General features: G+C 42.7%; 1 protein-coding gene across 2 annotated transcripts; it reads right to left on the minus strand.

Moving 5' to 3' along the window:
* Positions 1–646: 646 nt before the first annotated feature.
* fkbp11 (FKBP prolyl isomerase 11) lies at positions 647–9,699 on the minus strand. Of its 2 annotated transcripts, XM_060820952.1 has the most exons (6): positions 9,350–9,699; positions 9,142–9,204; positions 4,512–4,599; positions 4,169–4,202; positions 2,936–3,006; positions 647–877 (listed from the first exon to the last, which is right to left on the minus strand). In XM_060820952.1, exons 1-6 carry the CDS (start codon positions 9,443–9,445, stop codon positions 660–662), a joined length of 570 nt encoding a protein of 189 aa, XP_060676935.1. In that variant the 5' UTR covers positions 9,446–9,699; the 3' UTR covers positions 647–659. The 2 variants fall into 2 exon arrangements, with proteins under 2 accessions (XP_060676935.1, XP_060676936.1); XM_060820953.1 differs by lacking the exon at positions 9,350–9,699 and having other exon boundaries at positions 4,291–4,599; positions 9,101–9,180.
* Between the last annotated feature and the right edge of the window lie 908 nt (positions 9,700–10,607).

A 10,607-nucleotide genomic window follows, 5' to 3' on the forward strand; every position in this document is an offset into this window, starting at 1 on the left:
ATGGAAATAATAGGGTAATTTGATAAGTGTTGTATGAGAACATCACCTGCCCATGTTTAGAATCTAACACACTTTTGCATTTCTGCACAGTCTTGAATTATGCATTGCTGCAGACTAAAATAGCATTCGGGTCATGCAATCTTCATACTCCACAGTTCTTGAACAATTTCTCCTCAGCTCAATTTTAGTTATATCTGAAACTGATCAACGTGTATCTTCACACTTGACCGCTGCAACTTTCTTTCTCCCCCAAAATTAACAGTAGATTGTTCATAAGATTATCATTAGTAAAAATGCCTTATGTAATTGTTACATCGGCAGGACTAGCATGTAAGTGAGGAAAACAGCTTCAATAATGGCAGAAGTACTATAATGCTGATTATCACCTCTGCCTAATGCTAATATTGCTTTGCTTTAACCCTTGCCCTCTTGGCCGAACATGTAACAATCAATTACAGCAACTAAGTAAGTTTGACCTAAAGCTGAACCTATGCAGAATAACTTGAAGACAGTAATGATCAACTATCTGTAACCAAGAGATTATTCACAGGTGTCACTGGTCGAACTAGAACAAACTCTCATGATGCATATGATATTGAACCAACTCTTCCCAGTTTAAAAAATAAAACCATACACACCTGAACAATTTTGCAGAAAAATTATTTATTTTTTGCTTTGCTCTTTTTCTCCTCTTTAAGTTTCCTTTTGGAGATTTTTGGCGCATTTGCTTTTAGATAGAGATAATAGCCTATTAGACACAAAAGTCCAGGGACCAGGAGCACGCAGGTGATTGGAATTACATTGTCCATCATTTTCTTCCAGTATGTTGACTTCACCAAACTAATCAACTCTGTCTCAAACAACAATACAGAATCTCCTGAAATATAAAAAAGTAACATTCAAAACTCAATGCCCAGTTACATTGAGGACATTGCAGCACTTAGCAATAAAATACCAGTTGACTTCGGAAGAGGAATACAAAGTAATTTCACTGTCATAAACCCAATGAGAGTGAAATGTGTGCTGTTCCATTCATTATTTTGACTTTGGGTTGTTGTATTCAACCAGTCTTCCTTTAAGCTCAAGTAGAACTCTGACATTTCCATGGTCTCTGAGAAACTTAGCTCTCTTTTGAGCCAAACACTACTTGCCCTGTCAGCAATGTTTAACTGTTTAAGGCATAAGCCTGACCTGTCCCTGGGAGGTTCTTCCAGCACCCATCCCATAATCTTCGGCAGGGCACCAGAAATATCTTGCAGTTTTCTAGATGTTCTCAGTCCGAAACGTAGTTTCCAAGCTCTCTCTCAATTGCTTGTGTCCTATAGTTCTGTTTGCTTCGAGGAACACTTCTGCTATGTTGCAAAATATGGCATTCTATATCATTGTCGTTTCTTCCCAGACCCTCACTATATTGAAAGCAAAACTATTATATTTTCCTACTCTTTCCAGGAACACTTTACCTCTCAGCCTGCAGGTTTTTAAAACCTTGCCTTATTAGCATTTAATTGGAGGTGTAGTGGACAGTAAAGAAGGTTACCTCAAATTACAGTGGAATCTTGATCAGATGGGCCAATGGGCCGAGGAGTGGCAGATGGAGCTTAATTTAAATAAATGCGAGGTGCTGCATTTTGGGAAAGCAAATCTTAGTAGGATTTATAAACTTAATGGTAAGGTTCTAGGGAGTGTTGCTGAACAAAGAGACCTTGAAGTGCAGGTTCATAGCTCCTTGAAAATAGAATTGCAGGCAGATAGGATAGTGAAGGCGGCATTTGGTATGCTTTATTGGTCAGAGTATGGAGTATAGGAGTTGGGAGGTCATGTTGCGGCTGTACAGGACATTGGTTAGGCCACTTGTGGAATAATGCGTGCAATTCTGGTCTCCTTCCTATCTGAAGAATGTTGTGAAACTTGAAAGGGTTCAGAAAAGGTTTACAAGGATGTTGCCAGGGTTGGAGCTATAGGGAGAGGCTGAATAGGCTGGGGCTGTTTTCCCTGGAGCATCAAACGTTAAGGGGTGACTAAATCATAAGGGACATGGATAGGATAAATAGGCAAAGTGTTTTCCCTGGGGTGGGGGAGTCCAGAACTAGAGGGCATCGGTTTAGGGTGAGAGGGGAAAGATATAAAAGAGAACTAAGGGGCAACTTTTTCATGCAGAGGGTGGTATGTGTATGGAATGAGCTGCCAGAGGAAGTGGTGGAGGCTGGTACAATTGCAACATTTAAAAGGCATCTGGATGGGTATATGAATAGGAAGGGTTTGGAGGGATATAGGCCAAATACTGGTAAATGGGACCAGATTAGGTTGGGATATCTGGTCGGCATAGACGAGTTGGACCGAAGGGTCTGTTTCCATGCTGTACATCTCTATGACTCTAATTACATGTTCTTCCTTTATCCTATCCAACATTTAACTTTTCTCAACTTTTTACTGTCATCCAACCATTTAGTCTTTTCAGCAATGGTTTCTCAAAGTAGTTGAAAACAATATTCAGTTTTCTTGAGTTAAAGATATACTGATGACATAATTATGAAAAACGTGAAATAGCAGGCGCAGTATTTATTCCAAAGATACAGGTTGTTCTGCTATAGCATGCGTTTTGTCAAAGTGAATTCGCTGTAACGCGACTGACGAATTGGGGGGACAGTTGCGGACTTTTAAAATGTGCATTAGTTGTGATGTGATTACATTGCCAACACATTAAACGCTGTTTCTGAGGTGCAATTTTTCTATAATACGGGGTTGTACAAGAATGCAACCATTGTGTTATAAAAGAACTGCCTATAATTGGTAATCATTTATGTCAAAGGCACTACGTCAATATAAAATTATTGATTAGGATTGCTGTAGAGTCCTGAAGTACTGCTATTTAAATAAAATGCTTCTTAAATCAGAACTTAACGTGTGTAGCCAGGAGGTGGAACCAGATACATGCCTGGAATGGTGGGTGGAAAGCCTCGTTTCCCATACGCAAGGTTAGATGGAATTGTTAACTTCCTCTTCTCTCTGTAAAGAAAAAGACTCCTCATCACTTTCCAAAGACAGAGGGGGGGAAAAGTGATCTTCAAATCATGCCACAGCTAGTATGTAGATCATGGCGTCAGAGTCAACCTTTGAAGGTTCAAACAAAATGCTTCCAAAACTGGGGGTTAATTTATATGCTGAGTAGGTAGCCACCATTTTGAAACATAAAAAAAAATGTTTGTTTGTCAGCCATGCATGGTCTTGCTCTGCATGGGTGCGTCTTCTGGCAACTCAACCCGTATTGCCTGCTTGATTCCATGTGCTGGCATGTCAGATGTGTACAACTTGAAAGAAACTTTGAGCTGAGAAATGGATTTCAACTCCTACTGACTTCTGTCCTAACTATACATTTATTGGCTGAAAAATGGGAGGGGGATCAATTTCCATGCTGATTGTAGTCCTCAACATGGATTTTGGTGTCCAAAACCAAGGGTCATGTGATATGTCAGACTGAGTTAGTTACTGTGATTCACAATATATAGATTACTAATGGGTCTGAGATTAATAGACTCTTCTTATAAACAGTTAGAACACTGTGGTTCAGTTTATAAAGCAGCTTATCATTAATCAATATGCAAAGGTCCCTGGTTCAATTCCTGCTCCGTGCTGACTGCCACTCACAGCATGCTAGAGGCGTAAAGGGAAAAACTTGCCATGGTTCCTTTCTCTTATTTACTCTTCAAAAGTGCAATCAGAAATGCAGGATGAGGATGGAGCTCAGCTAGCATGCCTGCTGTTTCTCACTGTCGAGGTTCAACACAAAGAATAGAGTCTTGGATGAGACACTGGAGCAAAGCTAATTCCAGTGAAATTGAACTCCACCAGGGAGTCAACGGCTTCAGAATAGGAATTAAGCTTGATTGTAATCATTCAGATGCACAGGTCGAAGATAAACAGACACTAACTATTCAGGATTGCATAAAGAAAGGGTACTTAAGTGAACAACTGGAGGGTTGGTGGTACCAGTGGGACCATAGCCCAGCAAAAGCACTTGAGAGGACAGCAGGGGTGAACAAAACTCAACCAGACAGACACAATATTACTAACATCTCTGAATTTCAAACCAATTAATTCATGTTGCAATATTCCTACATTTGCCTCAAACTGTAATAATAAATTAACATTACAAATCACATTGACTTACCCAACACACATATCAAGGAGACCCTGTTCCAAACCTATCGATAGAAATAAAGTCAGATTTAAATTCTCTTCAAACGGATTTGCACTTATAGTTTCAGAATTGGAACAGTAACATTGAAATACCTGAAATCAAAATGTGGTTCTTGATCTCAGTGAAGGTTTTTGTGTATGGATTGAAGCGAGAGTCAAGTGAGAGTCAAGCGAGAGACTTTAGCGAGAGTCAACATTTATAGTACCAAATGAGGGCAAGCAATAGACTTATTCTTGGGTCAATCTTTGTAATAGTATGTAGGATGCATTTCTTCAGCACAGTCTCATTCCAGCAGCAGATTGCCACATTTTACCTGGAATAACCTGCTTTTTGCCAAGTTCAACCACCAGAGGATCCCGGATTAAAGAATTATCAAACAAGGTTCCATCTTCCAGCTTCCCCTGAGAAACAGAGCAGGGAAAGACAGTGCATCAATTCTCTTACAGCCATAACAATGCACAGAGTCGGATCCACTATTCAACATAATTATAAGTAGTAATCTCTAGAGTCCAACAATATCCCACAGTTATCTCTCGCTATCACATTGGGTATCCTCCCACTATTTGAAAGAACCCAATGCAAAAAGATCTCCAACATCACTAATAACCCCAAGTTAACTCTCAATAACCCAAATGAAACCAATAGCAGTATTTCCAATAACTCATACTCACTATATCTAGAATGTTACCAGGGTTTACCATGGAATTTGTACCATGGTCAATAATAGTGGAAATGGTGGATGATATTGAGAGTGATAATAAATATCCAGATAAAAAGATGAACAGATAAGAAAATGACTGACATATATGCAAATTCCGTGCCCTTTTCTTGTGACCCACATACTGTCAACAATTCTCAATGCCATTTCACAGGCATGTGATTTACATCAGCAGTTGGGTGTGGTACAACTGAGGTTATTATATGCAGGAATTCATTTAAGATTAGCTTCTGCCTGTTCACAGCCTCAGGACATCCCGAAGCATTTTATAACTAATGAAATGCTTTTAAGTGTGGGCATTATAGTAATATAGTTTAAAATGCTTTTGATTACTACCTTTCCACATTCTCATTCTTCAACCCTGGTGACAGCAGTGTGTACCATCTACAAGATTCACTACAGTAACTCATCCAGGCTCATTGGATTGCAAACCCATGACCACTTCAATTTAGGAACAATCAGGGTAGATACATAGGAAGGCCACAATTAGGACATTTCCCTCCAAGCTATTCACCACCCTGACTTGGAAAAATATTGCAATTCCTTTAGTGCCAATGGGTCAAAATCCTGAAACTCCCTCCCTAACAGCATTGTGGGCACCAGTCAAGAAGGCAGTTCATCACAACCTTCTCATGGGAATGTAGGGACAAGTAACAAATGTTAGCCCTGCCAGTGAGACCCACAGAGTCATAGGCGGAAGAAGACCTGTCTACAGCACGGAAAAAGACCCTTTGGTCCAACTCATCTATGCTGACCAGATATCCTGAATTAATCTAGACCCATGTGCCAGCATTTGGCACGTATCCCTCCAAACCCTTCCTATTCATATACCCATTCAGATCCCTTTTAAATGTTGTAATTGTACCAGCCTCTACCACTTCCTCTGGCGGCTCGTTCCATACATGCACCACCCTCTGTGTGAAAAAGTCATCTCTTAGATCCCCTTTTTAATCCTTCCCCTCTCACCTTAAACTTATGCCCTCTAGTTCTGGACTCCCCCATCCTGGAGAATAGACCTTGGCTATTCACTCTATCCATGCCCCTCATGATTTTATAAACCTCTGTAAGGTCATCCCTCAGCCTCCAACACTCCAAGGAAAATAGCCCATGTCTCTCCCCACAGCTCAAATCCTCCACCCTGGCAACATCCTTGTAAATCTTTTCTAAATCATTTCGAGTTTTGCAACCTTCCTATAGGAGGGCAACCAGAATTGCACACAATATTCCAACAGTGGCCTAGCCAATGTCAGCTACAGCCACAACATGACCTCCCAACTGCTGTACTCAATACTCTGACCATTAAAAGAAAGCATACCAAACACTTTCTTCACTATCCTATCTACCTGCGACTCCACTTTCAAGGAGCTATGAACCTGCACTCCAAGGTCCCTTTGTTCAGCAACGCTCCTTAGGACCTTACCATTAAGTGTATAAGTACTGCCCTGATCCTTTCCAAAATGCAGGAAAACAACAAGAACGCTGCAGCGGTTCAGCACTTTGAGCATCGAATCCAAAGTTCCTCGGACTCAAAATTGAAGCTTTGCTATTGTGACCAATTTTCTGAGGACACACATCACTCATTTTCCCATCCTTCATGCAATGCTTTGCACTTGTCTGTAATTAAATGAAGCTGCCCACATACTTATTTCTGAGCTGTCTCGTCTGGTCTATTGCACCATACAGTCAGAGTTTTACAATACAGCAAGGAAACAGACTCTTTGGTTCAATTCATTGATGCCAACCAGATATCCTAAATCAATCTAGTCCCATTTGCCAGCATTTGGGCCATGTCTCTCTAAACCCTATCTATTCATGTACCCATCCAGATGACTTTTAAATGTCCTCTGGCGGCTCATTCCATACATGCACCACCCTCTGCATGAAAAGTTACCCCTTAGGCGCCTTCTAAATCTTTCCTTTTTTACTTTAAATCTGTGCTCCCTAGTGTTGGACTCCCCTATCCTGGGAAAAAGATCTTACTTATTCACCTTATCCATGCCCCTCATGATTTTATAAACCTCTAAAAGGTCACCCCTCAGCCTCTGATGCTCCAGGGAAAATAGCCCCAGCCTATTCAGCCTCTCCCCATAGCTCAAACCATGCAATCCTGGCAACATTCTTGTAAATCTTTTCTGAACCCTTTCAAGTTTCACAATATAGGGTGAGAGGGAAAAGCTATAAAAGAGACCTCAGGGGCAACTTTTTCACACAGAGGGTGATATGCGTATGGAATGAGCTGCCAGAGGAAGTGGTGGAGGCTGGTACAATCGAAACATTTAAGACGCATTTGGATGGGTATATGAATAGGAAGGGTTTAGAGGGATATGGGCCAGGTGCTGGCAAGTGGGACTAGATTGGGTTGGGATATCTGGTCGGCATGGACGGGTTGGACCGAAGGGTCTGTTTCCATGTTGTACATCTCTATGACTATGACTCTAGCTTCCCTAAAGTGGGCGGCACGGTGGCACAGTGGTTAGCACTGCTGTCTCACAGCGTCCGAGACCCGGGTTCAATTCCCGACTGAGGCGACTGACTGTGTGGAGTTTGCACGTTCTCCCCATGTCTGCATGGGTTTCCTCTGGGTGCTCCAGTTTCCTCCCACAGTCCAAAGATGTGCGGGTCAGGTGAACTGGCCATGCTAAATTGCCCGTAGTGTTAGGTAAGGGGTAAATGTAGGGGTATGGGTGGGTTGCACTTCGGCGGGTCGGTGTGGACTTGTTGGGCCGAAGGGCCTGTTTCCACACTGTAAGTAATCTAATCTAATCTAATCAAAGCAGGGAGGCCAGAATTGAACACAGTATTCTGAAACTGGCCTCACCAATGTCCTGTACACCCACAATATGATGCTCCAACTTCTTTACTCAATGCACTGACCAATAAAGGTAAGTGTACCAAATGTCTTCTTCACCCGTCTACCTGCAATTGTACTTTCAAGAAAATATGCATCTGCACTCAGAGGTCTCTTTGTTCAGCAACACTCCCCAAGGCCTTACCATTAACCATAACCTGCCCTTACATAATTGCAACATCTCATATTTATCTAAATTTCCACTGGAGTACATGTAATAATAAAGGATGTTCTATTTTAAACTCCATCTGCCACTCCTCGGCCCATCTGATCATGGTCCCGCTGTACTCTTGAGATAATCTTCTTCCCTGGAAAAACGCAGCAGGTCAGGCAGCATCCAAGGAGCAGGAGAATCAACATTTGGGCATGAGCCCTTCTTCAGGAATGGCCTTTTTACAGGGGGCACGGTGGGAGGATTCCTGAATACCATTCCTGAAGAAGGGCTCATGCCCGAAACGTCGATTCTCCTGCTCCTTGGATGCTGCCTGACCTGCTGCGCTTTTCCAGCAACACATTTTCAGCTCTGATCTCCAGCATCTGCAGTCCTCACTTTCTCCTATAATCTTCTTCCCTGTCCACTACACTACCTATTTCGGTGTCATCTGCATACCTCCTTTACTCATGTCCAAATTGTCTATATAAATGACGAAAAGCATAGGACCCAGTATCCATTTGGCGAACAAAAAAAGAAATTGCTGGAAAAGCTCAGCAGGTCTGGGAGCATTTGAGGAGAAAAATCAGAGTTAACGTTTCGGGTCCAGCGTCCCTTCCTCAGAACTGGCGAGTTTTCTGAACCCGGGTCATTCCTGTAATCCCGGATAGAAATAATAAAGGGGCTGAAAACGCAACGGCTTAATCGAGGGGCAAAAAGAAAGTGGAACTCACGACCTTCCCAAACCTAAATATGAACCGGCTTCCACTAAACGTGGATGGAATATTGCACTCAGTGCTGGCTACAACTGAATCCATTTAAGATGCAGAGCTATAAGCGATATGGACGCTACATGTTAGGACTGACGTGTCCATTTGTCACTTGCTCTGACTTTCTGATCACTGGATTATAAACTTTTCCTACAAATATGCTCTAAACCTAACTGAGTGGCCGTTAGTTTCCAAATGGGATAAAACCTTGCGATAACATTTTATAAGTAATACTTTTCCACTTCTTTGCCTGTACTTTACCGGTGGGAAAGGGAATATTTTTAACAGAGTAAGGAATATTCTTGCTGACGTGTTATTATAATCAGAACCCCCACCCCATCAGCCAATGGCCTCCAGATATGCAAAGCTGCCCAGGTTTCTTCTATCAAATAGTATCAAAAACATTTTCGCTTACGCGAGCATTTGTTCGAAAGGAAACGTGCGGTATTTTCTTACAGTGTAGTGGATGTGAAGAGTGTCTCCAAATGCCGACAACTCAGGACAGCCTTCGGGTTTCAGCTTTTTTTTTAAAAAAAGAAAAGCATTTGGAGATCAGAAGAAATACAGGCAGGCGTTCTACTTCTTTACCAGTTGTCAAATTTCAAATGCTATACTGAAAGTAAACGTTTCCACAGCAGATGGGCTTTAAAAGAAATCTGCTCACCAAGACTTCCACTTTCAGTTCCTGCCCTTTTTCATCTTGGCTGGAGGTTCCGATAAGTAAGGCAAGGATCAGAGATAGGAGCGCAGCTCTGCTCATTTCTGCCCAGAGAGAAAGTGAGTGAGCGAACCCAGTTAACACACACACAGATGTACACCTGGATCACAACCTAGTCTTTCCACAGCTTTGGGAGGCAATTTGCGGTCCTCCACTATCCCGGCAGTCTCTTACCAGCAAGCACCGCCTAACTCCACTGGTGAATGTCAGGGTTTCAATTCATTTCCTTCAATTCTGGGCTGCTGCTGCACAGCCTTCACTTCTTCACCTAGTCAGCCGCTTGGACGTGCCCTACGTTCCAACGGTGGAGAGCCCCACTGGAGGGACGAGTATAAAAGGGCTCCTTCCCTTTTCCATCGGGGCTTTGGGGTGGAGAGTGTTACACACAGCAGTCCCATAGCTGAACATTACTGAAGAAGGGCTCGTGCCCAAAATGTCGATTTTCCTGTTCCTTGGATGCTGCCTGACCTGCTGCGCTTTTCCAGCAACACATTTTCAGCTCTGATCTCCAGCATCTGCAGTCCTCACTTTCTCCTAGTCCCATAGAATGGCAATTTAAGTTCCACTGGGTACCCAGCCACATGTAGTTATAGTAGCGGGGGGGGGGGGGGGGGGTAGGTTTTCATGATTGTCTTCATTTGCAGCCACTGTTTAATGTCTTAAAATGGGCTCCGTTTAAAACGTCGGCGCCACTTCACCCCGAGCCTCCCGCTCCATGAGATTGTGAGATTATGGATGGGGTTGGCTGGGGGGCTGAGGGTAAGATCAGCTAGGAGTCAAAGTAGCCATCAACAGGTCTCGAGGGTTGTAGGTCAATGGAGGCGCTTGTTGTACCCGTTTGCCCCTCTTCCATGGCTATGTCCACGCTTCATTGTGCATTGAGGGGAAGCACATAGTGTCCACTGGGAGGCCTTTAGGTTGCATCATCACCTTCGATAACAAAATTGTATTAAAATATTGCTAAGTTTGCCTTCAGGTTTTAAAAAAATTTCACTTGACTTTTGTGGCTCAGCAAGGGGTGTTCCAGCTGAATTAATGTTTTATTCTAAAATCCATACTTTTTCATACTCTAGGCAGAAGGAAAAGCAGCAGCAGTGCTCTCTTTCTAAGATGATGACAAAGCATACAGGGCCCCTGATTCGTGTGTATGTATGTCTCTATTTGGCAGAGAAAACTGGTGGTGGTTTAAGCTGAGGGCCACCAC

The sequence above is a fragment of the Hemiscyllium ocellatum genome, chromosome X (assembly GCF_020745735.1).
Source record: "Hemiscyllium ocellatum isolate sHemOce1 chromosome X, sHemOce1.pat.X.cur, whole genome shotgun sequence".
In the NCBI taxonomy this organism is placed as follows: domain Eukaryota; kingdom Metazoa; phylum Chordata; class Chondrichthyes; order Orectolobiformes; family Hemiscylliidae; genus Hemiscyllium; species Hemiscyllium ocellatum.

What these genes read in the sequence shown, in the direction of transcription:
- fkbp11 (XM_060820952.1), bottom strand. Translation starts at nt 9,445, where the DNA reads ATGAGCAGAGCTGCGCTCCTATCTCTGATCCTTGCCTTACTTATCGGA. An exon ending in AACTGAAAGTGGAAGTCTTG is followed by an intron (nt 9,205 to 9,349) that starts GTGAGCAGATTT and finishes TTAAAAAAAAAG; the next exon opens with CTGAAACCCGAAGGCTGTCC. An exon ending in CAAAAAGCAGGTTATTCCAG is followed by an intron (nt 4,203 to 4,511) that starts GTAAAATGTGGC and finishes TTCTATCGATAG; the next exon opens with GTTTGGAACAGGGTCTCCTT.